The following is a 24,908-nucleotide window of genomic DNA, read 5'->3' on the forward strand; positions in this document are numbered from 1 at the left end:
TCATTAGAAGCGGTCGCATTGATATTGACCAAAGTTTCAAGCACTGCACAGAACGCGATACAGTAGCTATTGTACTATGTATATTAACAATAAGCGCTAAATATGTAAATCTGCATAATTATTATACTGCGTACGCATTCTCTGGGTCAAAATATGTAATTAAGCTGCACTGAGTACTTAAATCGCCATCAAAATACCATTCGGTTTAGGTTGCATTTAATACTACTGTTTTCTATCGAAATTTCAAAAAAGGAACCGTTGATAATTATAATTAATTGTGACATATTACGGCCCACCTGTACGAGTATTGTACATCTACTCTGTATGTGTACATATTAATAAGAAATGCCGCGCTCTACCCTTGAGTATGAGCAAAGATTGCAATTTCATTAATTTTAGTAATGATAATTCATTCTTTACTAGTGTAGTAAAATAAATAAACATAAGGTAATAAATAAAACATATTAACTGTGTGATTGGTACTGCGACGATGCGATTTGCTTTTCTCCAATTTTGAAGGTCATGGCTTATATAAGTAAGTAATCATTTAAATATGGATACTGATACCCATTCATAAATCGCAAAGATAAGATTTTGATTGTTTTATTGGCTTAACGGTTAACCACGCCTACAATCAGTCCTAATCACTTTCAGAAGATCCACCTACGTACCATAATCACAAGCTGGAAGGATCGATGGATTTTGATCCTTATTATTAATCGTAAGGTTTTTCAGGTTACCGTACTTATTACTTTACTGATTGCGGTATTCCCTTTGATTTCGCTTTCACCTTTATGCATTCGTTTGCGTGGGATTTCTCATTTCAGGCATATGGTTCTCAAAGGAATTCAACTTTTAAGCGCTGACATAGTGTAGAACATTACGTTTTAGTTAAATTTTTGCGATTTAGCGTATTTTTCTGGTAAGTGCTTGTGTACAAGACTGCTGTCTATCCATATGACTTTAAAACGCACTGTACCAGTATGTACGCACTTCTAGTCTTCTACTAGTGATTGTGGTCTCACCTTCTACGCCGCAGTATGTACCGCATTGTCTTAGATCTCGGTCGCAAACAAAACGTGCAATATCGTGTTAATATGATTAGAGCAACCTTTGTCGCTTGATTCTTTGTTTACAATAGTAACAGAAACATTTTTTTGTACCGATCGCGCTACTGAGTAGATTTCTCTCTACAGACTGTAGGAAACAGGAAGTGATATTTTTCATTGACGCATCGATTTTATTGCTGGGCACGTTTGCTAATGCGGACCGGAACGAAGCAGGCTTTTTAGGGGGGCAGAAAGTAATTGAGCGGGGGAACTGGACAAAAAACAGTATTCGCCGCGCTCCACCACGTCGAAGCAAATCGTTGGTAATTTTGACTGCGTGTGTAATCGCGTTAGTTGATTCAAATGTTTTTAAAATTTTGAAAGACTTTGCGAAATACAAAAGTGACCAGGTTTCATGGAGTGTTTTTATGTGACAGAGCAGCATATGTAGGATCGTTTTAATAGCTCGACGAAAGATTTCAGGAAGTTCTAGTTCGTTATTGGGCCATGGACCTCTGGCTGGTACGATGAGAGATCTATTGTATGTAAACGCGGGATATGCATTTCCTTACACACCGATTTCTGTTCAAAATCGGTAGTATTTCTATGCGATGAATAATCAGAATCGCAGAAATTGCTGTGTTGGTCTTGTATATGCGTTTGGAGGCAAAGTAAGACGCTGTAGAACGCGAACGACCATAATTTTGGGACTTTAGTCTTGGTGGCGGTTCTTCGTTGACTGGACAGCTGAAAATCTGGGCCAGTTTGAGTTGCTCGTTCTTGGATGCTTCATACTTACGGTTATCTTTAAGCTACGATAGTTATTACATTCTGTGGCATTGTAAGGCAACAGCTTCGATGATATAGCAGCAGCAGAACGATTTTACTTGCTAGTTACTGTTTTTGGATGACTGCATTACTTAGTCTAATTTCGAAATACCGTGTTTATTTCGAGACGCACCATGCGCAGTACGCTATTGTTATCAAGCTGCATCATGTTGCATTCGCTGTCGTAGGAAAGTTACTGGTAGGTGGTGGAGATTTGACTGCCGTTGATTACTCAGATCGGCTGACGATGGACTCATCTTCGACGCATCCTGCCCGCATCGTCATAGCGTCGGGCAATCATTCCCGCGTGCAGACGATGAGCATGGCCCAGTCGTTCCCCAGCAGTTCGACGCTTCTCAGCGGCTTTCCCGTGACCATCGCTGCTCCCTCCACCAGCTCCGGCAGCAACGCTCCCGTCCAGATGATCTTGCTGGACACATCCAGTCATTCGTCCACGTCCGGGACGTCGGGAAGGGCCAATTTCGTCAAGATGGTGTCCAGTGGATCGAAGCATTCGTCTGCGTCGGGGAGCAGTGTCATTACACTGACCCCCGTCAGTAAATCCCCGGCCGTCGTCTACAGCAACCAAAATGGAATCCGTCAGGTTAGTGTCCCGATACTTTGCCGAAGTGTTCTCGTAAGTTGTAAATGCTTGCGAATATTTGTATTTTGGGGTTTTCTGCTCACTATTCTCGTTTCATTAATCGTTAGGCTGGACCAAGTGCAAATCGAGCGTACACTTCGTCTAATCTCCCCAAAACCATCAAAGTGGTGGCCTCTACAAGCGGGAGTGGACAGCCAAGATCACGTAATGGTGTTTAATATTTCGTACCCATGAAGTTTGATGTGTAATCCCATAATTTCCGCTTAACTGTAAATGGCTGCTTCATTTAGGTCCAGTTTATGGGTCAGCAGCAAATAATCCGAAACCGATTCCCCTAAAACTCATGAAACCTCGCGCTCCCAATCCCAAAGTACCCAAACCCAGCACGTCGCAGGCCAAAAAAGCCCCCCCTCCAAAGTCTCGTCAACCCATTGCGAAGCCTGTAGCGAAGAAGAAGCCGGTGAAGAGGAAACGGGCCAAAAAGCGTGACAACACAAGGCAGGACACGTATACTGCCGAGATGAACGATCTGCGCTCCAAGATCCAGAGTCGATTTGATGCCAAGCGCAAAGTGCAGATTAAAAAGGAGGATGTTGGTTACGACGGTCCCTATATTAAATCCTATCATCTGCCCGAAACTCAGGGCCAAATGCCGGTTCGCAATTTTATCGTGGACGATCTGGAAGCTCATGTGGTGCCGACGGGCACCAATCGGCATCGTCTAAAGCTGGAGAAACCGACCGGGATGTCGGGTACGGATACGGTACTGACGTGTGCGTTCTGCCATTTGGATCCCGCAGCCGAGCGTGAGACGGGGATGGGCGATCTGATTGGACCGATTCTCGTGCCGGCGGAGGTGCGCTGGAATCGGAAGCCTGGTGAAGATAAGGCATACGTTTATGTGCATTCCAGATGTCTCGAGTGGTCGTCCAATTTCCGTATGATTGGTTTCGAACTTGCGGAGCCGCGGGCATTGTTTGAAGATTGTAAAAATGTACGTATATAATGTTTCCCTTGTCCGCTAATATTAGTTTGGTCAGTTGTCCACGAGTTAAAATTTGGGAATTTCAGTTTGCTAGATTCTTACCGATTGATTATGGAATATGAATGAAAGTTTTATTTTGTTTTTAGACGTGCGATATTTGTGCACGTCGCGGTGCCACTATCGGGTGTTCGGGGCCTCGGTGTGTGAAAGCGTTTCATTATCCCTGCGCTCAGTTACAAGGTAAACCTGCGCGACCGTACTGAAATGTTACTTGCTTTCAAGTTTCAACCATCCATCTCTCTCCTTTTAGGACTTAAAATGATTCGTGATTCTCATCAGATTTACTGCGAAACACACCAGGTACGGTTGGTTTCGAAGATGCTTCGAGTGGACTCATGACAAAGTGGAATTATGATCATTCATAACCTTAATCGTTTTTGTAGAATGCGTTGATGCGTAAGCGAAAGAGAAGTGAAAAGGCATGAAAAGATGTTCAAGATGCATTTCTGTGAATTAGATGGTGTTGGTACTTCATGGTTGATATGATTTGCTGATTTTGCAGCACTGATTATGTTTGTTGACGTTGCACACTGCTCTTTATTTGGAACATGGTGATACTTCTTGTTTCCTTTTGAAAAATCTGGTTGGTGCTATACTGTTATTACGTGAACGTATGAGTCTGGATCATTGTTTAGCTCTTGTTTATTTGCTGAAGTTAAACTTTATGCCATCTTTGAGTGCGTGTAAGCAAATAAATGACGAGTCTACAAATTTGCGAAAAGTAAATAATTAAGTAAAAGATTTTTTTGGTAGCGAACGTACGCTCTCCGGCTCTTTTAGTAGTAGTAACTTTCTTACAATGATAAATTTTCTGTCTACAGTGGCTCTCCACTTTTCCACCAAAACTTAAATTTAATGACCTACAATTGGTGAAGTCATATTCCGTATCAGCGATATAAAATTACTTAATCTAACATGGAACTACCAAACAGAAATCTGCGAAACGTGTGTATAAATTATACGTTTCTAAATTAACCGGTAAAAATTTTTTTTTGTTAGTGAAAGTACGCTCTTTGTAGCAGTCTCTCTCATTCCCTCTCTTTGGTACCGCCATAACTCTGCGAATGATTAATGAACAGCAGTCTTCTCCGGATGTTCACAAACTACTCCCGGTGGTGAATTTTAATAGCACTTCTGCTTAAAATTAATTCACAGTGCAAAATTCAAAATCGCTACAAATAAGACTGCCCAATTGAAACCAAGCCAGCAAAAATCAAAAGATCACCACCACAAACTCGAACCCCACAAAAGAAAGCACACGATATCCATAGAAAAGCCAGCTGTACTACAGCGTGGTTATTTAAGTATAATATCAGTCCACTACATAACTGAGATCTAACACAACTGCAAGGAGAAACACGATTCATAATGCCCCGATCACGGAGCCGGTTTCAGTTCCGGTGAAGACACTGTGGAGGAAGAATCGGGCTCTAATCCTGGAGTGTCGCCTGCACGCACAGCCTGCTTGTTACCATCGTCCGCAACAAGTGCCGGCTTGAGAAATCGCTGCACTGCTGGAATATCCAGGCGAGAGCTGGGACCGCTCTCCGTTCGCGCGAACAGGCTCGCATGCGGTTCCAAATCAGTAAATTTCCTGGCATAACGCTCCAGCAATTCCTGGAATAACCGGTAATATACAGTAATGTCATCTGACATGAGGTCAAGCAACCTGAGGAACTGTTCCAAAATACCTTTCTTTTATTAATGCCCTCCTTTTCCAAATCCAGTCCATTTAACCGGCAGTACACTAGAAGCCAGATATCTATAGTATTCGTGACATGATACAAAATACCCATGCATTCGTTTCAGTAACACAGAATCTGATACCGATTTTCAAATTATACAATAAGGACGAATTAGCTCTACATATATATGACAATAAATCAGCCAATAAAGTCAAGTATGGGTGCATGTAATGCACATGTCACGGGAATAACCGATGCTGAAATTTGTAGCTGTCTGGAGCGAAGTACTGATCGAATAAATATCATAAAATTGTTCAAAACATCGATTTCAAAAGAAAAAATGTAACCTACATGGCATATAAACAAGACATGGAAAAAATCTCTAAGATCTTCAATTCGAAAGAGTATCGTAAAATCAAGAAATACATAGTTTCGTGTTTAAAATATTTGAACAGTGGCATTTAAGTACTACACTAAAAGTCTAAAATTAAGCAAAGACGTACCTTCGCCCAGAGACACCACGGCATTAAACATCCACAAGGTCATATTTTCTTCTTCCAGTGGGGTGGAAAACTAAAAAAATTTGGTCTTAAGCCCACACAATGATCAGAACAAAATCCAGAAAGTACAACAGTCCAGTTAAATACGTACTGCATCGCAGTTTCTGACTGGGCATACTGACTTACATGTTTCGCTTTCTCCGCTGCATTGATCTTTACCCAGTTCTCCACAAACTGGTTCAGATCGTCGAGCCGTTTAAGCAAGATATCCAGGTTGGTTAGAACTTCCTTTGGCAGCTCACTGGAGAAATCCAATAACTCATGGCCTCGATTCCCTGGCCAAGCAACAGTTTCGGCAACCACCAGCTTCTCCTCGCCTGCATCTGTAGTGCTCGGCTGATCCACCGCCGGCCTAGAGGATGCTGTGCCATCTTCTTTTGGCGACGCAGATGGGATCTCGGCACCCGATCTTTCTTGTGGGCTATGAGGACTGCGAACCTTGATGGTTTTTCTGGTTCGTCCACTTGCTGGCGATGCAGCTACGGATACCGACGCTTCGTTGCTGGCGGATTTTCTTTTAGGAGGCATCACAGCGCATACGAGTACAGAGTAGAGTCTGACTGCACCGCAAAAAAAACGAAAAATCCTCTTCGGGACGGAAAATCAAACTATCTGCAAAATACTAGAGGCGAATAGTCAACTGACAGACTACGTAAATAAATCCATATTAGACCCTTTTCTAAAAATTTCTAAAATAAATCCATATTAGACCCTTTTCTAAAAATTTCTACTAAATACCAAAAATTATAATTTTTATAAAATCAAAAAACTGCAAACGATTCAAACTTCAGAACGACGGAAAACGGCCCGTTGTCGATATGGCAACCGCCCAAGTAAACTTTCGTACGTACCTTTCGTAAACTTCCGTACGTCATCTCGCCGCTCACAGCAGTGAAGTTTTATAAATGTACAGTAAATTTTTCAAGCGACAAAGTCACCAAGAATAAAGCCCGTTTAAAGGATTATGGAACTTAAGGTTTTTTAGTAAATTCAACTTTATTCTGGAGTTCTCAGAGAACAGCTGTCAGCTGAATATCAGCTATCTCATGTTGGTTTAACTATTCAGGCAGTGTGTTCACCATTCCGAAAACAAGTAGAAGTGTAGATATGTCATTGAATGAAGGTTTACAAATTCCTCCGCTGCAACATCTTTCTTCGGAATCTGCTGCTCACATGACTTCCGCTCCCGCAGGAATGGAGACGACGCAAACAGATCAGGCGTTCTCAAGAAAGAGCGATTTCGTCAAACGCCTTCACCAAGTGTCTGAGGTTATTATGATGATAATAATTCCTATTAATAGTATACCTAGTAATTAACATGAAATGCGCTGGTCTACTCAGTCCATTGTGCTCTTCGCACTGCATGGTGCAAAGTTAGACACCTTCTATTTGTCGTTTTATGCCATGATCAGCAGCTTTCTTCTTTCTTTGCAGCGCATCTTCGCGAACGTGCTGGGAGACATTAGCGAATCTCCTAGTTTTGCTCCCTCTGAATCGCTGGAGGGTGTCCGCCACAATGCCGACCAAGACATTCGAGATCTCATCGATGCGCATGCTCATCTAGACCAGTTCTTTGCGCGCAAACGCCTCATCTACACTCAGCAACATCCCGAAAAAGTGTTACAATCGGTATAAATTCTGCGATTCACGTTTGGGCAGACGGTAACTGATACTTAAGTCTCTTCATTGCAGTACATCGCAGAAATGAAAAAAGCCGTGGCGCGCAAAGAACACCTGATCCGGCGTCACCATACGAATCTGTCCCGCTGGACAACCGTCTTGAAAAACGAGCCCCCTCCCTCCACATCGGTCGAAGAGCGTCCCGTCTCCACACCGCAACCACCGGATTCCCCGGCTAAACGGCAAGAAATTCCCCGACCAGCGCCGCCCCTTTCCGCGGCCCCCCAGCCGTCCCCCGCTGCTCCCACTTTCCCCTCGCAACCGACGGGGGCGGCTGGCTTATACGGCAGCAGCGCCCCCAGTCCGCAGCCGTACGTGCAGCCCGCCCCGCCTCCCATGTACCACCGGCCGCAGCACCGCCAGCCCGGTGCGGGGTACATGAACCGAGGACAAATACCGCCGGGGGGCTTCTCCCAGGGGTTCAGCGGTCAGCCTTCCTCCTTGTCGGCCATTCTGCAGTCCGCTCCCAGTCCCGGTCCGCTGATGGGGCAGACGCGACCGATGCGTTCGCAGTCTCCTAGTGTCCCGAGTCCGGCGTCGTACGGAGCCGTTCCGTCACCGCGCGTTCCGTGGCGAGCCTCCGCACCGCCCGGCGCAGTTGCTGCTCCGTCCATGGGATACGGCGCAGAGGATCCGGGAGCCGCCGGAGATATGGGATATTATCAACAACATTCCCAAGGGATGCCGGGTAGTGGTGGGGGATCGCATAATATGCCACAGTAGACACGGCAGCACAAAGTTACGTCGAATCTTCTTTGACGGGTACATGGCGCTACACGCCCTTTAAGATACTGTTTAATAAATGCAATTCATGTTGTTTTGTTTTTACGTGAGTCGTGTTGTATTAATGGAACCAGGGCATATCCAGTTTAATAAACAGATGCTTTCCTTTCGTAACTAAGTCTGATACTGAAGAACTTTTTTACTGTATTTTCATGGATTTCATTAAACTAATGATCCAACACCTCTAAACGTTCGTTTAGCGCTCGCCCTTCTTTGGATTATTCACTGATGACGGCTACAATAAACTTTCTAACCGTAACCCAGTCAAAAATACCAAAATTGGTCGCCTTTGCCGTCTGCGCCTCTACACAGCATTAGGAAAAACGCATTCCAGTAAACCATAAAACCAGGTGGTAAATCTTTGCCACGAACGAATTAAAATTCTGGTTAGCGCACAAAAATAAACAAAATTTGTTTCTTTCAACACGTGAAACCTATCACGTTCCCATGAGTTTTTGCTGCAGGATCTCCCAACATATACGCCGACGAAAGTACGGCATATTGGTCTGAAATCAATAGTATCAATGTTAATTAAAACAATGAAAAGACGACAGTCTATAGAAAATAAGACCAACCGACTTACATGATCAAAATTAATTTCGCGTCTCCGAGAAATGTAATCCGCAAACTTCAGCATAAAAACACCACAATCACTGCCATTGTTCTGCAGTGGAATCTTTTTTGCCTGTAACAACGAGAACGCTGCGATCATATACCATGGCAAATACGTAGATTCAGAAATGAGTTTACCCGCTCTTCCGCAGACATCCATATCGTCCAGTCTTGTCTATCAAACGACTGCTTCAACTTATCACTTTTCTCTTTCTGGAGATACTCTCTGCCAAGAAACCAAACGCAAGTTGCATACATTTTAATTTCTAATCGCAAGACACAAACAAAAAACCTTCTGTAATAAGAGCGCAAGAAAACGATAAAGACAACTGGTAACTTACAACAACTTTTCAGCACAAGCATGATTTGCTTTTCCAAGAGAGTCATAGTAGTTAATCCGTCGTTCTCGCATGTCCATAACCTACGATTCGATATAGCAAAATCTTAATAAACGTAATGTACATATATACTTATCTATATCTCTCTTTTATTACAATAATAACAAAATCACAGCAAAGCTGCCAAGAGAAACAACAGCGGGCTTACAGTATCTATATGTTAAACAACACAAGAGAGACCGCCAACGCCATACCGCCAAGCACCAATGACTGCCTAAATGCACCGGCACAAGCAGGAGATCGTAGGAGAATATGTCCACTTTCTTCGTCCACCGTTTCACACCATCGAATGCCTTATTGACAAGGGTTGTGTAGAAAAACGTATTATATGTGTAAACTTTTGGATATTTTTCAGGATGGCGCAGTGCTCGATCAACAATCATTTCCAGATAGAAGTTGGCTACCTATAAAAAGAACAAAAACTTGGTCAATTTGAACTGAAATTTCAAAGAGTTTTTCAACAAAACTGTCAAGAAAGCATAAGCTCTTAGGGTGCTTTTATTACTGCTTTACCTCATCGTTCAACCACGAAAGACCCTTCAATGTGGCGATATCTTTGCGCGTCACCTGCAGACGGAATTTATCCGACAACACATCGGTCGGCGAACCGGAACCGAAAGCTTTCTTCACCACCTCTTCCTCTTCATATGATAATTCTAATTAAAGCAAAACCGAAAAATTGTATAATTATGGTATAAAGGCACACAGCTGAAGAAGCTTAACGATAAAATGCAACTTACCAATAAAATCGATATCATGACTAGGAGTGGAAGTTTCTATTTGCTGCACACGCTCCGTTAATTGTTCTAATCTCCGAGTGAACACCTAAAAATTAAGTAATTAACGGATTCGTAGATCTACTTCTAGAATACCGTAACCGGGCAGCAACAGAAAGACAAATCCACTCTTTTATGACGTAATTCCATAATACTGTAATAACAATGTCTTTCATAATTTCGCGTTGTCGTCATTAACGCTATGTAAAAGTTCATTATCCAGGAATTTACCTCAGTAGACAGACGTGATCGGGATAGCACCATGTCTTCATATTCCTGGTAGTTTTTAACATCACGACTGTAAACAATCACGCCCAAGATGGAAAATCACTTCACAAAACTGAAAGCACGCCGGGTGGGTTTACCGGATCGAGGGGGTGTTTTTCTGGTAGTTCTCTGCCAGATGACGAAGTTCTGCATCCCGCTTCTTACGAATTTTACTGATCTGGTCCAAAAAAGGCTTTAACTGAGCTTTCGGTAAAACTGAAAGTAAAGAATTAAAACCTGTTCACACTTTTTTCAATTTTGTTCCCACCGACAGCATCTATTGCGTAAACACGGTACCTTGCACAGACTGCTCGTCACTTATTGTTATAACAACCGGACTTTGATCCCTTCCTGAAAATTCCAAGGTATATATTATCATAAAATATTTTTTATATCTCTTAAACCAAACATTCGACAAATGCCAAAAAAATACTGCTGAAAACTGAGACAAGGTACGATTAATTGGCCCGTATTGCTCAATATTCACACAGAATTTCAGTGACGTACTGCGCTGAGAGAGAGGAGCCCCGGAAATGTCTTGAATAGACTTCGATTTGGCAAGACGCTTCTTCATATCGCAGAGAAAATCGGTTGTTGACTCCTGGGATCTGGAGTACTTTTGAACAGTAGAGCTTCCGGCACTGTTTAAGGATGCATCGCTGCCATATGCGGACGAAAGCCGGGTTCCTGGAAAAAGAACAGTGGAAGATAGATACTGTACCTATTAGTAGTATCTTAAAAATTACAAACTGAATTTTTATCAGCCACTGACATCAGAGAAAAAACATTAGCGAAAAAGGGGTCAGCATTTACCATTTAACGATGTCGAATTCGGTGCAGACTTCGGTTCCAAAGGCTTTTTGAACGTTGTGGAACAGCTACCACTTTGCTGCTTCTGTTTGTGCAACCCGGCAATCGTCTTTGGCTGATTAGCAGTTACATCACGGAAGTTGGGCATTTTGAAAGAAGACTAAAAAAGATAACTGGAAATTACGTACACATTAACCAACTGATGGCAGCTCAAAATCTACCGTGAATGTCAGAGAAAGCCTTAATTAAACCAAATTTACTCACCTGGCTGGAATCTGAGCAAGCCTGTGAATTATTACGACTGTACAACGGAGGACTCGTTCGCGGAGCCGTAAACAAAGGCTTTTTGTTTCCCGTTCTTGGTGGATACAACCCAACGCATTCCAAATCCGAGGTGCTAAAACCGGAAATGACGTATTATCGGCATTTATCCACACAACTGGAGAAAGCCAGCATACTTTTCATTCCTTGGAGTTAATGAAGGCGTGGACGTGCTAATAGATCGAGATTCCGGAGCGCCAAAGGCCATTCGTCGGCTGGGATCAGGATTCAAACGCGAATCCTGCAACAATAAATCCACAGCTAAACTTGTGTGCATCCGATTTCTGCGGATACAATTCGACTGCACTAAATGGCGCCAAACAAACCTAGAAAGGTAAAAATCCCATCAGCCATTACGAAGTAAAAGGGTTTGGACATCGCTTTAACAGTTTTCGGAGGGAAAACTACGCATATCTGCATCACCTACCGTACGTACCTTTGCGTTGGAAGTGTGGCGACGAGAGCCAGCAGAAGCTGGCTCACGACTTCCCATGGACGAAATCGGCTTTCTTCCGGACAGCACAACACCATTGCGCGCCGAAGTGGCCGCGGAATGATCAGACTTCCCATTCCTATCGTTCATTCTGTTGGCAGGCGTCAGGATTCCTAAATTCGCTGATTTAAATTTCTTCGCGGGAATTTCTAAAAACCGAAGAATTTTTACGCGGGCAGAGGCTGCATCGTGTGCAGTGATTTCCCTGTATCACAAGCAATGAACCGCAACCACAGAACAAAGAAAGTTTAGGAACAACCAAAATCGACATTTTCGTTAGCAGCTACTCCGTACCTCTTATAGTGTCCTCCTCATCCGGAAAATCGTAAGGATTCAGAGCATCTGCTTTATATGGATAATGATACGAACTCCTGCATTAAGGAAGGAATGCTCAACGAAGACTTCATCGTCGAGTCAAGAACTTGTTCTTACCCGTTAGCTTGCGGTTCCTTCCTGTCTTCTCGCGACCGTTTTCTACTGTTAAACAGACTCTCACAAATATATGTCCCTATTCTGCTAAAAAATGACGACGCCATAACAAACAGATTCAAAAAACCATTGACTATTTCAGCTATTTCCACAAGTCATGGTGTTCTGGGGAACCACGCAAATGCATCACAGATCAATGAGGAACGCAATCGTTTGCATCATATCCGCAGTGGCAAAACTTCCAAATAACGAAGACAGTCTTTAACATTTTAGTATCATAATACCAAGGAAAACTAATCAGATGAAGGCATCACAATCAACAATGTACAGCGCGGGATTGCCGAGGCGGAAAAGTGTGTATACTTCCCTACGTTCCCGTAGGAAAGCGAACCAAGGTTGGTATCTTCCAAACTGTTTGCAGCCGTCATCAAGTCAAACGGGTAAACCCAATTAGTTCCCGACAATACTCGACAACCATCTTCCTCCCTTCTCAGGTTAACTCTTTTCAACTTTTTTTAACCAGTGGACCATTTTCCTACCACACAAAAATGCAATCAACTCTACAATTAGGCCAAATACCACAAAAATGGCAAAAATAAATTACTCGAGGAATCGTCAGGCTCTATCTAAACTTCTATACATGCTTTATAGCAGCAGTCAACCGCCTGCTGCTTGTCGTCACTGTTGTGCAAGGAAAACAAAAAGTTATTAACAAAAAGTTTATAATATAAGTGCCAGCGGGCAGTACAGACTGTAGAGTGTGGCACCTGTGGATTTTGGCTGCTTGCTTCTGTAGTCTTTTTGTCGGTTTCTGTGTTTGCTAGGTTCGCGAAATGTCGTAAATGCATCTTAATTGTCAGTTGTTTTTACTTATATTGGTTTGAATGTCTGTCGACTGTGTAGGGTGAAACACTTTGTTTATACTACAAAGTAGTATTGACTATTACTAGTTTACTACTTCTATCAGGACTATGTACGATTTTACTTTTACACGGGAATGTCCAGTTGTCCGCTAGAATTCAAAAATTACCAATTAATCCAGTAATTAATTTAGTAAATAATAATGAAACCACCCATTCACTATTGTAGTCATAGAGTACTTCCTCTGACCAATAGCCAAACGATGACAAAATAAATATTCCGTAAAATTAATGAAATTCCGTAAAATTAATGAAATCGCAACATATGCTGCTACGCCCTGTATGAAGTAGAAGTACGAGTACAATAGTTATTACTCGCATCATGGTTGAAATTACACTGACCGTAAGAACTTCAATAATAAAATATATTTTATAGTTCAAACTTCAAAGTAAGTATTACATGTACGTACTTAGTACTATTTACAGTTACAGTTTACAGTTTATTCAAGAGCAGACAAACCCTGAGGCACTCGCTAGTCTGGTCAGGTAGTTAAACAATAAGAAGAAACAAAACACAACACAAACAAAACACTCCGATAACGGAAGGGTCGAGATACTGAACACCTAAAGAAGATTATTTGACTGCAACATAGCCAAGTACAGATCCACAGAACCACAGTTGAACACTTCTTCCCCACGTAGTTTTTCAACAACACCATTAGTAGTTTTAGTGAATACTTTTCCCGTTATTTTATCAAACAGTTTCTTCAGCCTCATCTTTAGGGTTGTCTTTCCGATGCACAGCCGCGCGGTGGCATCGATCCGCTCTGTCCGGCGAAGTTCGTATCTGGCATTCGTTTCCCTGAATGTCAACAGGTTGCACATATATGACGGCACGTTGAAACTGCTCCGGTTACGAATCTTAAACAGCCAAACCGTCTTAAACAGCCAAACCAATATTTAGTTTGTACTAAGTACTTACACGTGAACAAAAGTCTATCGCAGTATAATTCAATTCAATATACTTGCTTCTTCGATTCAATATAATTTTTATCTCTAGCCGCATAATTAGTTTTCGAAGTTTGCGTTCGTAGACGAGAGTAAACAATTCCAAACACCACATTATTAGCTCCTGCTGACCAAGTCAAAATGATGCACTTACGACTGTTCAGGCACTTCGATCATGTGCTGCTTCTATACTTCATATATAAGAGATATCCATATGTTCCACCGCAAAAAAATTACTACCATGGATGTGTGATCATCATACACTTTTCGTACTCGTATCCAGTACATTGAAACTTTATCTATAGATATTCGTAGTACTTACTATAGATATTTACTAACGACAATGAATCCGTAAACGCCGAAAACCAAAAAACTGTCTGCGGTCCTGTTCTTCTTCTTGGATACTAACAGCTGTATAACGAACCTGACGATAATTAAACATATGCATTCGTATGCTTGTGCGGCAAACGCACCGAAAACAGCAAAAAAATTTAAACACTATTTCCAACTCAAATACAAAATAAATATGTGGCACCCTCTCTCTGCTGCCATCAGCTGTACAGCAACAGAAACGTATACCAGCGTGTATATCACAAAGTTTCCTTTTCTAACTGTTGCACGAACTGCACCAAGGTCCGCAGCGGTCGACCTGCAACCAAAGAAATCGTGTTGACAAATCACGATCCACATGCTAATACGTATATCTCAAAGCATGAAATCTATTCCACGAACCTGTGAACCCTTTCCGCAAATACGGCACTTCCTCTTTGTTTTCGCTGACTCCAGCGATATCCATGTGCATCCATTTGGTGTCTTTCTTTATAAACTCCGACAAAAATCCCGCAGCCGTACATGAGCCACCCAATCCGGCGCCTCCGATGTTGTTAATATCCGCCAAGTGACAGTCAGTCATCTTATCAGCATACGTTTTAAATAGTGGCATACGCCACACCCGATCACCTGTGCGAATCGAAGACTGCAAAAACCAGGCATGTAATCTTAATCCCATTCATAAGTCACTACACGGAATGCACACTAACCTGCAGCATCAGCTGCCAGGCTTTGGTATTATTCGTGAAAACGCCTGCAGCCGCTCCTCCAAGAGCAATGCGGATGGCGCCAGTCAAGGTGGCCAAATCAACGATAAACTTGCTCTTAAATTCTTGGGCGTAACACAGCGCGTCTGCTAATATCAAACGTCCTTCTGCATCCGTGTTATCAATTTGAATCGTTTTCCCATTCATTGCGCGGACAACATCGCCGGGACGCGTTGCCGTTGAGCCGGGCATGTTCTCCGCGATAGGTAGCAGCCCTATTATTCAGAAAATTTAACAATCGAATTGGCTTTATTGCTCATTTGTCTCAAAGCATGAAATCACGGCGTACCCAATAAGTTAATGGGAAGCTTCAGCTTGGCAACCGTCAGCAAGGCACCGGCAGTACAAGCCGCACCACCCATATCGCCTCGCATCAAATCCATATTAGCCGCCGGCTTCAAGGAAATCCCACCACTAGGACCCAAACCATAAATATCACATCCTATCTGAAAAGTAAATTCAAAAATATCGTCTTACGTGTCAAACGTAATTCCCTTCCCCACTACAATGGCATGGTAATCATCCCCGCCGCATCCTTTATAGGAAATCTCCAACAACCGTGCCGGCACGCTGGATCCGTGCGACACCGAAAGCAATGCGCCCATACCCTTCTGCTCGGCCCACTGTTCGTCGCGAATAGTCACCGTGAGGTTAGGAACAGATGAAAGGTCCTTAGCGATTCGTTCGGCCAGCACAGGAGGCAGTTTCAGGTTGGAAGGCGTCTCCATCAGAGTGCGAACATAGTTCTGGCCTTCGGCCAGCAACACGCCGGAATCCCATTCACCATTGCGGCTTTTTTCCAGCGGTCGCAGGCTTATGGCCTGCTTTCTTTTGTCTGGATGCTTTAGTTCATCGAAAGAATACATTTGGAGAAAGCTTCCTTCCGCGGCAGCTACGAACACTAACTTGGTTAGAATTGTTATTAGAAATTCTGCTTTGACATTCCAGGAATGGCTGCCATGCAAAACGCACCTTCATCATCGCCGAAGGTGTCAAGTTCAGCTTCCGTACAACTAATTTCCTGGAGCTGCCGGATGGCGGCTACACAGTAAAACTTTATTGTTTCTATTAAAACTGATAGCAAAATTGCTTGCAGCTTGAAAGCACACTATTTTCTGTAAAAGAAATACCTGCAGCAGCCACACGCACGTTTTCCCGCCCTTCGTCCCACTGTTCCAGCTCATTGACACCCGCTTGTTTCGACCCCAGACCGACCACCACGATTGTCGTGTACGCCTTAAGTTGAAACCAACAAAAATGTAAAAATGTTCTTTTTCAAGCAAGAGATTAAACAAATCAATCACAACTCACGTCATCCACACCGTGGAAAATCCGGACTTTCCCGCGCTTCATTTTTCCGTTGAAATACCCGGTGCTGAAATGATGAAAAGAAACGCACAAATTAAAAATTTCCTTCTAAAACTCTTCGTATAACTTTGAGAAACTACGCGCAATATTGCAGCAAGTATTACCTTATGACTATTTAACATTATTTTACTGATGTGGGATTACGAGTCGGACTGTCGGAGTAAAGATCAGCATATCAACGCTACGACTACGACTAACGAGACACGATCCCATTGAACGTCAATCCATTAACACGAAGTGATGTTTTACAGGTCCTAGAAATGTTGAAAGCAAACTTACTTGATGAGGGTTTTGCCTAGTGCGCCCTTAAATTTAGTGTTGAAGTCTTGAAACGCTGGCGTCCCGACGATGTCTGCTTCTCCGCATTTACTGACATCCTCTTTGATGGGATCATACACGCCCAAAACCAGGCCGCGATGTGTAGTCATTTTCTGCAATTCAGCAATTGCAACCTTCTTTGAAAGAACAAACGACTTGCACTATTGTCAACGTACCTGGGTTTTATAAGAAACAAAATTAACAGTAGTTCGAGAAAACAGACGTATACTCGTAATGAAAAAGCTGCTCTCTAGGTGTAGCGGCTGTAGCCAAGGCTTTGGTTGCCGCGGTGAAACCAAATCAGTTAGCAGTTTCTGTTGCCTGATCGCAAAGCGGCCAGTTCGCAAAATTATCATGGTTCACCATACAGCAATCTGTAATGCCGCACGGTTTTGTAATGTGATAAGACTTTTACGCGCTAAAACAATGGCAAAAGAAATTAACGGCCGAGCGATAACTGAAGCACAGATAAAAAATTACTGTACAACAAACGATAATTTTGCGAATTATCGCTAAATTTTGTAAAGATCATTAAAATGAATTTTGAAAGAGGTGTCGTCATAGACCTGTTTGATGTGTTTCGACTACAGGCGCCGTCGGGCGGTAGCATGCGGTGGTGGATTAGAGTTTTTCGAATCTCACGATGTACCGATGCTACAACATCTTGCAGCCTCCGTGCATCAATGGTTGCACATGTGTTGTTATTTGACACGAGAGACGTGAAGTCGCAAAACAGAACAGAACACTCGACAATCGACATCACTTTGTGACTTTCAGATTGTTCGTTTTTACGAAGCTTTTGCACTTTTGGATTTAATTAATTTCGCTACGCTGCTTGCAGATTTGCCCCAGTTTAATTGTAAACTCTACTCTATTTATTTTGCGGAAGAATAGTAAATCTTTGAAAGATCAAGTTTGAGCTGCCATAAAGTTTTTTGGCTGCCGTTTCATCTTGTTCGCCTATCAGGTTATTCAGGTATGATGGCAAAATCGGTTGCTAATCCGAAGCCATTCGTGTGCCATGATTGTGGCAAGGATTTTGTTTCTCGCGACAAGCTAAATCATCATCAACACAAACTTCACGGGCATCCTCGCCAGTTAACCGTGTCAATAAGTAATCCCTCGTTAAATAACGCGCAGGCTGCTGCAGAATTCAACGATGAAACTCCGACACCAAGCCGTTTTCAAGATGGAGAACTGCTGCAGGACATTGGCAAGGACACCACCATGGACACTCCAGCGCGTTTGTTGCAGGAATATCAGATCACTCCTTCCGTCTTCGATAAGGATTTTCGCGAGAGTTTCGCGAAATTAGCGGGAAAGACATCCCCTGCTCTGGCCGGTCGAGACATGGTTAAACGTGCACTATTGCGACAGAATTCACAGGATGCATCCATCAAGGAGGAAAGCATGGATTTGGGGTCGATTGGCGCAGTGTCCCCGCGAACTTACCTCATAAATCATCTCAATTCCGTCGGACCGATTGTGGTGTCAAGCGGTGGAGCCCTGAATCCTCCTGTTCCGACGATAGTCGCCAATCCCTCGATGTCCCTTATGCAAATGGTAAGTTGTTCATTTCACTGATTGGAGAAGAATACTGCAGAAAACGAGAAATTTGTTCTTACTGAAAGCGCACAAAGATTTCTCGTTCCCTGCTTTTAACTTTTGCTTTTAAGCTTTTTACTGCATTTAAGTTTGGTTTTCCATGACCGTCAGGTTTATAGGGTCGTGTTCCGTTAATTGCAGTTGCAGAAAGATATAAGATATAGTGAGTTCAGTCTTCTGTTTCTACAGTACGTGTGCCGATTGTTATACACAGTGGTTATACTTTTTGTCATGCTGTATTCCGTGATTTATAAATTTTGGGCTACATAAATATAAAAATTTATCGGCATGGAGGAACTTGCGTCTGCGTGAATATTTCCTTCTTTTGAATGGCGAATGCTACTAAAACTGTCCCAAACTAATTACTTACATATATCACGGTGCAGAATCACTGCAGATACTTACTAATTGCCCGTACATGCCAAATTGCAAATTCAGGCTGCAGAGCAAACTTTAAAGTTATGGCACATACGCGTACGCAAGTATCTGCACCCTGAATTACTCTTTTAAGTTCTGGTAGCATTCAGTCGAAGGAAGCATCTATCTATATTTTATCGTGATCTTGTGATTTCACTGTTTCACTGGTACAGTAGCATCTTTTAAATTTCAGTCATTTTAATTAGTGTACACTTGCGCAAGCATATCTATGTATGTATGTGTATTGGCTTTTGCTGAATAAATCATAGAAGGAACTATTCACGTTTCAAATCAGTAACAGCTGCTAGATACACCGAAGCTGTCCACTGGATTGTTGAATAATTTTTAATAAAGAATTTGTAATAACTAATAATTATACTTCTATTCAAACACTACGAGTACAGTACAGTTTGTTTTTATTATTACAGCCACCACTTTAATTCCGCTCAGATTTGCTCTGGTGTAGCTGGTATTGCTTTTTACCTATCTTTAGTACGCTTCTAAAAATTATGTACCAGTGAATTTTTATGCTTTGCAGTTTTATGCTTGTACATGTATCGTTCGACTGTTAGAAGGGTTTTGCAAAAATATGAATATTATTTATTGCATGCCAAATTTTCCGCCGATAAGGACATACTGCTTTCCGAATTCCAGTTATCGTCACAACTATATTGCAGTCTCTCTTGATACACATACTATTATTTTATGCTTTGAATTACAATCTGTGATTCTGCGATTCACCTGACTGACCGATGGTTTTAGCATTTCTTGATAATTCTCACTTTTGGTGCTATAACAACGTGATTTTTCTGTTGTTGTAAAACAGATCATTAATGTATTGATTATTACTGACGCACGAATGTATCTATATATCTATATACGTATTACGTACAGTACAAAGATTTTTTTACATATGAGCTGGATTCTATCGATCTTTTGTTGTGCCGTACGCGGCATTTTAAGCGTGCGTGAACCTAAATATGGTAGCATAGTGCTTATAAAAACCGCAGATTGGCATTTTCGAAGTTATTTTTAGTAAGTATTCTTCCTGAGGGATTGATATGAACCGTGCGATTGTTTCTGGTTCTGTCCTACCTACTCTGTTTGCTCATTTTACTCATGACTCATCGAGCGATTACATCATTTATGCCCTATGGTCTCTAATCGGAAACTAGTGACGTCTTTAGTGCCGCTGTGCCGCTAACCATAAGCTCGGCTTGTCTGAAACGTTTAATCGAGTTCTGTGTTCTTTTTCTAGATGGGCATTATTTTTAGTTTTTTTACGATTACTTGGGTTAGACGATACTGTAGTGTGCTGCCCGCTCGGTGCGCTACATACAGTAAATAGTCTATACCGTACTCGAATAACACCAAGATTAATTATAGATATTGCACGTAGTACCTTGCAATATTGGGATCATAAAACAAAATGGTTGGTAACCATTTTAATTTCCTCACTCTGGCTTGTAAATTGTCTTATTAGAACGAAGAAATAGTTGTAGATACTTGTATACATATAGATATGCACCAGTAATTCTGCATCGACATCTCGTAACAATAATGATAATTATTAAGTATTGTGACTACGCGGCATAAATTAAACTTCACAGCGTGGAATGAATATTTTATCCTTACGTGGGTGTGCCTTTTGTTGTAATTTTATGTATTGTTCATAATCTGTGACAATCCGAGAGGATTTGATAGATAACAAATTTTATTACGAATGTTAACCTAGAATATCTTTCACTGATACTATGCTACAGTCAGTAATAATTTCCACTGATAAATAGTTGACAAAATTTTTTAATGCAAAAGAAAAACGTGAATCGCCGAATTCGGTCTGGAAGATTGCGACCTCATAGCAAAATTGATTCCGTGGTCTGTACGAGTACGAGTATACTTCAGAAATTTTTCATTGTTTAGTATTATGTATCGAAACCGCTCGGTTGGTTCATGCAGAGTTTCTGCTGATTTGCACAAAAAATTATCATCTGTCTGCTGAGGAAGAAGTACCATTGTTTGCAAGCTCTGAGAAACCATCCACGGTTTTCAAGATACAAATAAAACCGGTTCTGTTTGCAGGGTGGGCTGTTGCTTGGCCAGGCTATGCATGGTGCCTCCAATTCAGACGAACTCCAGACTCAGCTCCAAGAACTGTGGGCTTTGTCTTCTCAGGGTTTGGACAGTCTCCTTCCCCATTCTGGATCACCCAGTGAGCGCGAGACCAGTACTCCTCGTTCTGAAGGCTTCACTAATGGCCGTGAGGGTTCGGTTAAGCGGAAAGCGGACGACATGTCCGACTCAATGAGCGTAGCCTCCTCATCTGAACGCTCCGCGACGCCGGCGCGCAAAACCAAAGCCATTCTTCCTACCGATGATCCTCAGTTAGCGGATAAGCGGCGGCGTAACCGTTTGGCTGCAGAGAAGTGCCGTGAGAAGCGGAAGGCTCGACAACGAAAGCTCGAAGAGGAAAATGAGGAGCTACAGGAGAAACTGAAAGTGCTAAAGGGCAAGTACGATGAACTGACCCAGTGTACTCAGAAAGTGATTGGAAACCTGCAAACGGAAAATGGTCTGTTGCGAGCGGAAAACCAGCAATTACAGGTGGCGCTGAAAGGCGGCGTGCTGCCCTCTATGGATGGACGGGCAGTGTCTCCAGCACATGGACTGCCTATAATTCTGCAGAGTGGTGATGGAGGAATGTAATAAACTTCAAAGGATTTGGACACTAGCCGCATAAGGGTAAAGATTTCTTATGGTTAGTTTGATAACTTCGCGGTGCAGATTTGGTGGCTCTTGGTTGGACTGGTTGGTTTGTTCGGCTTCTTTCGCCGCACAGCTGTTGGTACAACTTGGTAGATACATCCGGGAACACTATTTTCGGCGTTCCGCTTGGCAGCAAGCTTGGTTAATACCTATTTACTGAATCTGACGTGTGTTCTGACAGGGTGCGATCAGCGATGCCAGTGTGCGAGACACGCAACAAGTGGATACCGTTGAGCATAGCAAATCGGTTCGGAAATTGATCTGAAATGTGGCGCGGAGTGAGTTATTTTTTGTACAATGGGTTCGTTTCTGGTTGGTTTCGACGATGGTATATTATTGTATTCTGTGTACGAAAGTAATATTGGGTTTGTGGTTTTTGTTATTACAATACAATATAACTTCCGGTACTGTACTTGTGACGGAATGCCTTTACACAGTGCATATGCACATGACGATGTATTACGATGTTTTTAATTGTTTTAGGGTAAATTTTTGTTGCTAAAACAAAAAAAAAGTTTATAACGTGTTAAAACTACAAAAAAAGAATAAATGACTTGTGGGAATAGCGTGCGTGGCGGTTTGTAGACTTTGCGCTGGGAGAATCATTTATCAGTTTGGATTGGCTTTGTAATATTTCGATTCAGCTTCGATAGCGGTTACTAAGACGGCTTTTAACTGTTTATGTTGTTTATTATTGCCTTCTTTCTCGGTGTGTGTTGTGGCCCGGATGGGTGTGTTGGACTGTGAGGTTCCATAATGCGCCAAAGGGATAGTTTGTTTTTATCGGACAGGATTATCGTGCACACGAGTCGTGTCGTCCTTTTATCGACAAAATTGCGGCATCAGAATATACCACGACAACAGAAACACGGTCGCAGAGATGATGGTGAAAACAATGGTTTTACAAGTTAATAATTACTAGTATCGTTATGTACAATACGTTGACGTCTTTGGCTTTTGCCAAAATATGTTAATTACTGTAAAAAAAATTGTGATAAGTGTTCTACAATATAGAAATATGTGATGGGTTCTGTGTTGTTAGCATGAAGTGAAACTTACCGTAAAACAGCATGCACAGTATGAAAAAAACAACATCGAAGACGTAATCGGAATTGGTCTGGCGCGAAGTATGAGTCAAGCTCTCGTATTTTAAGTAGCTCTCGTATTTTAAGTTATTGTTATTTAGTTTATGTTCAAGCGGGACAAATTTCGCCTACCTTAAAACCGCGAGACATTTATAATTTACCATTAGGTATTTAGCCGACCGCAGGTGATCGCTTTGCACGTCGTTCGTTAGCAATCTGCAGCACCCAGTGATCGCATTTTCTGCGCCGCAGTAAAGGGATTTCCGCGTGAAATCCCGCAGCGCCGTTCATACACTGGACGATAGGACAAAATACGATTAAAATCTTAAAGCAGATGATTATGTTCATCAGAGCATTTCTTCAGTATTTCGCTTAAAGGCTCTTTCCTTGACCTAAGAGTCATATACACGTATATTAATAGTGGTTGTGCTCTGCATCTTCCGACATCGTCAAGGTAGTAAACATCGGTCGGTTAGACGCGCTGGTAATCAGCATCTGAATGGCAGCAGATGTTCCATGGTTCCTACTGAGTAACGGCGCGCGACCTCTTTGACAATTCCTCTTCTGAATAATATATATGTCAGAAAAGCGGCAAAGTCATTTTGTACTGCACTTAATCATCGGCCAAGAGAGATCTTAATTCGCATGTTGCCGAAACTGACCACTGCTTTACAAATGCCGTAGTGGACAGTACACCACCTGGCTGTAATACACTGCACCACTACGCGTATATGCGCCACAATTCTATTTTACAAAGTGGATACTCTCTTCATGATAGAAGTTTGAATGAGTTTTATAAGAAGGAATTGTATGCTCCGCATTGTCGTTCTATAAGTCTTTTATAAATCGTCTTTAATACGTATGGGCTGTGCTTTTATTGCAGCTTACGACATTGTAAGTTGCTTTCCTCTCCCTTCGAATCCACTTGGATAATCTTTTATCCAGGCATTTCAATCGTCCTGCAATATACGGAAAGCTGATTGTTAAAACTTTCTTCAGTTTGAATCGTCAGAATGTATGCATAACAGCATATAACTACGGTCCATGACAGAACGAGGAGTTTTGCGGACGCGTATCATCGGCGTATGCAGTACGCTGTGGCTGTCTTAAACTTACGATTAATAAAATGTTACTAGTAACAGGCAAAATTAAACATTTACATAATTTGTACAGGCGTCATTCCTAAATTAGCGCTAGAAATACCGCAGCATTTTTCAAAAGTTTTAGGTAAAACTTTTTAACACATTAACTACTGTAGTGAATTTACTGTATATAGTAAGCTTCGATAGAATACAAGTTTCATTTATGCACACTGCAAAGCTGCATGGTGGTCTCGCTAGTGCGTGAAATTTGAAAGCACAATCATGCAGTCGAATGTCAAATAATTTTAGAAAGTGAGTTTGGTAGCACAAACAAAGTAGCCCTGCAAAGGTCACATCACCAGCTTTCTCCGGTATGCATCCGGAGATACATTACAAATTGGCCTAATTGCCTTTCATTAGTCGCAGCGATCCAGTTAATTACATGCACATCAGACATAAACGGATACATATGTGCATGCTCTTCATTTTCCATTCATAAATGATACACAGCGGAACTGGCCAGGTGTTGTTCATGACATCTCTTAACCCGGTCATCGGCATTGAATTTTTTCGTGACCCCGCAGTGGCTCAAATTTATTTTGTTATTTGTACAAAAGAACTGTGTTTAAAAAACCGTTCTAAACACTGCTTTCAGGTAGCATTTTCAGTGTATTTTTCCATCTCTACATTATTTTTTGGAAAAAAACACGCAGCCGAAAATTGAACCTTATGTAAAAAGTGGCGAGATTTCAAGAAACCGTTCTTTACTGGCCATTCATTTATGCCCGCAGTTCAGACTCACCGGTAGGAAAAAGAATAAAAACGTCCATTTTTAGCACTGGCTACTTGCCTGCTTCTCCCCACCCCCATTTTTCTGATTAAGCCCACCCAAAACGAATATTGGCACCGAAACTCTCTCTGCTCTACGGCTCGTTCAGGCAGGGCTTATTGCACAAGTCAAT

General features: G+C 42.1%; 6 protein-coding genes across 8 annotated transcripts; 3 read left to right on the plus strand and 3 right to left on the minus strand.

Annotated features, from left to right (window-relative positions):
• Window positions 1–753: 753 nt before the first annotated feature.
• Window positions 754–4,229, plus strand: LOC129581097 (uncharacterized). The gene is made up of 8 exons (XM_055471985.1): window positions 754–812; window positions 891–922; window positions 2,066–2,481; window positions 2,589–2,685; window positions 2,772–3,475; window positions 3,613–3,706; window positions 3,777–3,826; window positions 3,910–4,229. Exons 3-8 carry the CDS (start codon window positions 2,125–2,127, stop codon window positions 3,949–3,951), a joined length of 1,344 nt encoding a protein of 447 aa, XP_055327960.1. The 5' UTR covers window positions 754–812; window positions 891–922; window positions 2,066–2,124; the 3' UTR covers window positions 3,952–4,229.
• Window positions 4,230–4,639: 410 nt separating this feature from the next.
• LOC129581285 (uncharacterized) lies at window positions 4,640–6,539 on the minus strand. Its single transcript, XM_055472270.1, has 4 exons — window positions 5,898–6,539; window positions 5,715–5,784; window positions 5,218–5,273; window positions 4,640–5,143 (listed from the first exon to the last, which is right to left on the minus strand). The coding sequence occupies exons 1-4, from the start codon at window positions 6,297–6,299 to the stop codon at window positions 4,904–4,906; spliced, it is 768 nt and encodes a 255-aa protein (XP_055328245.1). The 5' UTR covers window positions 6,300–6,539; the 3' UTR covers window positions 4,640–4,903.
• Window positions 6,540–6,703: 164 nt separating this feature from the next.
• On the plus strand, window positions 6,704–8,479 carry LOC129580905 (translation initiation factor IF-2-like). The gene is made up of 3 exons (XM_055471663.1): window positions 6,704–7,040; window positions 7,206–7,400; window positions 7,464–8,479. Exons 1-3 carry the CDS (start codon window positions 6,879–6,881, stop codon window positions 8,172–8,174), a joined length of 1,068 nt encoding a protein of 355 aa, XP_055327638.1. The 5' UTR covers window positions 6,704–6,878; the 3' UTR covers window positions 8,175–8,479.
• LOC129580904 (sentrin-specific protease 1-like) lies at window positions 8,426–13,034 on the minus strand. Of its 3 annotated transcripts, none has more exons than XM_055471659.1 (17): window positions 12,344–13,034; window positions 12,206–12,282; window positions 11,846–12,060; window positions 11,556–11,659; window positions 11,362–11,494; window positions 11,101–11,257; window positions 10,795–10,974; window positions 10,585–10,638; window positions 10,386–10,503; window positions 10,252–10,318; window positions 9,985–10,069; window positions 9,758–9,900; window positions 9,439–9,648; window positions 9,188–9,267; window positions 8,985–9,072; window positions 8,818–8,919; window positions 8,426–8,740 (listed from the first exon to the last, which is right to left on the minus strand). In XM_055471659.1, exons 1-17 carry the CDS (start codon window positions 12,445–12,447, stop codon window positions 8,672–8,674), a joined length of 1,986 nt encoding a protein of 661 aa, XP_055327634.1. In that variant the 5' UTR covers window positions 12,448–13,034; the 3' UTR covers window positions 8,426–8,671. The 3 variants fall into 3 exon arrangements, with proteins under 3 accessions (XP_055327634.1, XP_055327636.1, XP_055327637.1); XM_055471661.1 differs by having other exon boundaries at window positions 11,855–12,060; window positions 12,344–13,031; XM_055471662.1 differs by lacking the exon at window positions 12,344–13,034 and having other exon boundaries at window positions 11,556–11,744.
• Window positions 13,035–14,584: 1,550 nt separating this feature from the next.
• Window positions 14,585–17,532, minus strand: LOC129581095 (cytosol aminopeptidase-like). Its single transcript, XM_055471983.1, has 10 exons — window positions 17,168–17,532; window positions 16,953–17,104; window positions 16,617–16,680; window positions 16,436–16,541; window positions 16,278–16,346; window positions 15,783–16,197; window positions 15,595–15,719; window positions 15,249–15,520; window positions 14,941–15,184; window positions 14,585–14,857 (listed from the first exon to the last, which is right to left on the minus strand). The coding sequence occupies exons 1-10, from the start codon at window positions 17,345–17,347 to the stop codon at window positions 14,799–14,801; spliced, it is 1,686 nt and encodes a 561-aa protein (XP_055327958.1). The 5' UTR covers window positions 17,348–17,532; the 3' UTR covers window positions 14,585–14,798.
• Window positions 17,533–17,688: 156 nt separating this feature from the next.
• LOC129581119 (transcription factor kayak-like) lies at window positions 17,689–22,334 on the plus strand. Its single transcript, XM_055472013.1, has 3 exons — window positions 17,689–18,554; window positions 21,096–21,755; window positions 21,961–22,334. Exons 1-2 carry the CDS (start codon window positions 17,970–17,972, stop codon window positions 21,717–21,719), a joined length of 1,209 nt encoding a protein of 402 aa, XP_055327988.1. The 5' UTR covers window positions 17,689–17,969; the 3' UTR covers window positions 21,720–21,755; window positions 21,961–22,334.
• The last annotated feature ends 2,574 nt before the right edge of the window (window positions 22,335–24,908 follow it).

Source organism: Paramacrobiotus metropolitanus, unplaced genomic scaffold (genome assembly GCF_019649055.1).
Source record: "Paramacrobiotus metropolitanus isolate TYO unplaced genomic scaffold, Prichtersi_v1.0 Parri_scaffold0000005, whole genome shotgun sequence".
Taxonomy (NCBI): Eukaryota; Metazoa; Tardigrada; class Eutardigrada; order Parachela; family Macrobiotidae; genus Paramacrobiotus; species Paramacrobiotus metropolitanus.

What these genes read in the sequence shown, in the direction of transcription:
- LOC129581097 (XM_055471985.1), top strand. Translation starts at nt 2,125, where the DNA reads ATGGACTCATCTTCGACGCATCCTGCCCGCATCGTCATAGCGTCGGGC. An exon ending in ACCAAAATGGAATCCGTCAG is followed by an intron (nt 2,482 to 2,588) that starts GTTAGTGTCCCG and finishes ATTAATCGTTAG; the next exon opens with GCTGGACCAAGTGCAAATCG. An exon ending in TCCCTGCGCTCAGTTACAAG is followed by an intron (nt 3,707 to 3,776) that starts GTAAACCTGCGC and finishes CTCTCCTTTTAG; the next exon opens with GACTTAAAATGATTCGTGAT.
- LOC129581285 (XM_055472270.1), bottom strand. Translation starts at nt 6,299, where the DNA reads ATGCCTCCTAAAAGAAAATCCGCCAGCAACGAAGCGTCGGTATCCGTA. An exon ending in CGTGGTGTCTCTGGGCGAAG is followed by an intron (nt 5,274 to 5,714) that starts GTACGTCTTTGC and finishes TCTGGCTTCTAG; the next exon opens with TGTACTGCCGGTTAAATGGA. An exon ending in AGGGCATTAATAAAAGAAAG is followed by an intron (nt 5,144 to 5,217) that starts GTATTTTGGAAC and finishes CGGTTATTCCAG; the next exon opens with GAATTGCTGGAGCGTTATGC.
- LOC129580905 (XM_055471663.1), top strand. Translation starts at nt 6,879, where the DNA reads ATGTCATTGAATGAAGGTTTACAAATTCCTCCGCTGCAACATCTTTCT. An exon ending in GCCTTCACCAAGTGTCTGAG is followed by an intron (nt 7,041 to 7,205) that starts GTTATTATGATG and finishes CTTTCTTTGCAG; the next exon opens with CGCATCTTCGCGAACGTGCT. An exon ending in CCGAAAAAGTGTTACAATCG is followed by an intron (nt 7,401 to 7,463) that starts GTATAAATTCTG and finishes TCTTCATTGCAG; the next exon opens with TACATCGCAGAAATGAAAAA.
- LOC129580904 (XM_055471659.1), bottom strand. Translation starts at nt 12,447, where the DNA reads ATGGCGTCGTCATTTTTTAGCAGAATAGGGACATATATTTGTGAGAGT. An exon ending in AAGGAACCGCAAGCTAACGG is followed by an intron (nt 12,283 to 12,343) that starts GTAAGAACAAGT and finishes TCCTTAATGCAG; the next exon opens with GAGTTCGTATCATTATCCAT. An exon ending in GCAGTCATTGGTGCTTGGCG is followed by an intron (nt 9,268 to 9,438) that starts GTATGGCGTTGG and finishes ATCGAATCGTAG; the next exon opens with GTTATGGACATGCGAGAACG.
- LOC129581095 (XM_055471983.1), bottom strand. Translation starts at nt 17,347, where the DNA reads ATGATAATTTTGCGAACTGGCCGCTTTGCGATCAGGCAACAGAAACTG. An exon ending in TTTTCCACGGTGTGGATGAC is followed by an intron (nt 16,542 to 16,616) that starts GTGAGTTGTGAT and finishes TTTCAACTTAAG; the next exon opens with GCGTACACGACAATCGTGGT. An exon ending in TTTGCGGAAAGGGTTCACAG is followed by an intron (nt 14,858 to 14,940) that starts GTTCGTGGAATA and finishes CTTTGGTTGCAG; the next exon opens with GTCGACCGCTGCGGACCTTG.
- LOC129581119 (XM_055472013.1), top strand. Translation starts at nt 17,970, where the DNA reads ATGATGGCAAAATCGGTTGCTAATCCGAAGCCATTCGTGTGCCATGAT. An exon ending in CGATGTCCCTTATGCAAATG is followed by an intron (nt 18,555 to 21,095) that starts GTAAGTTGTTCA and finishes TTCTGTTTGCAG; the next exon opens with GGTGGGCTGTTGCTTGGCCA.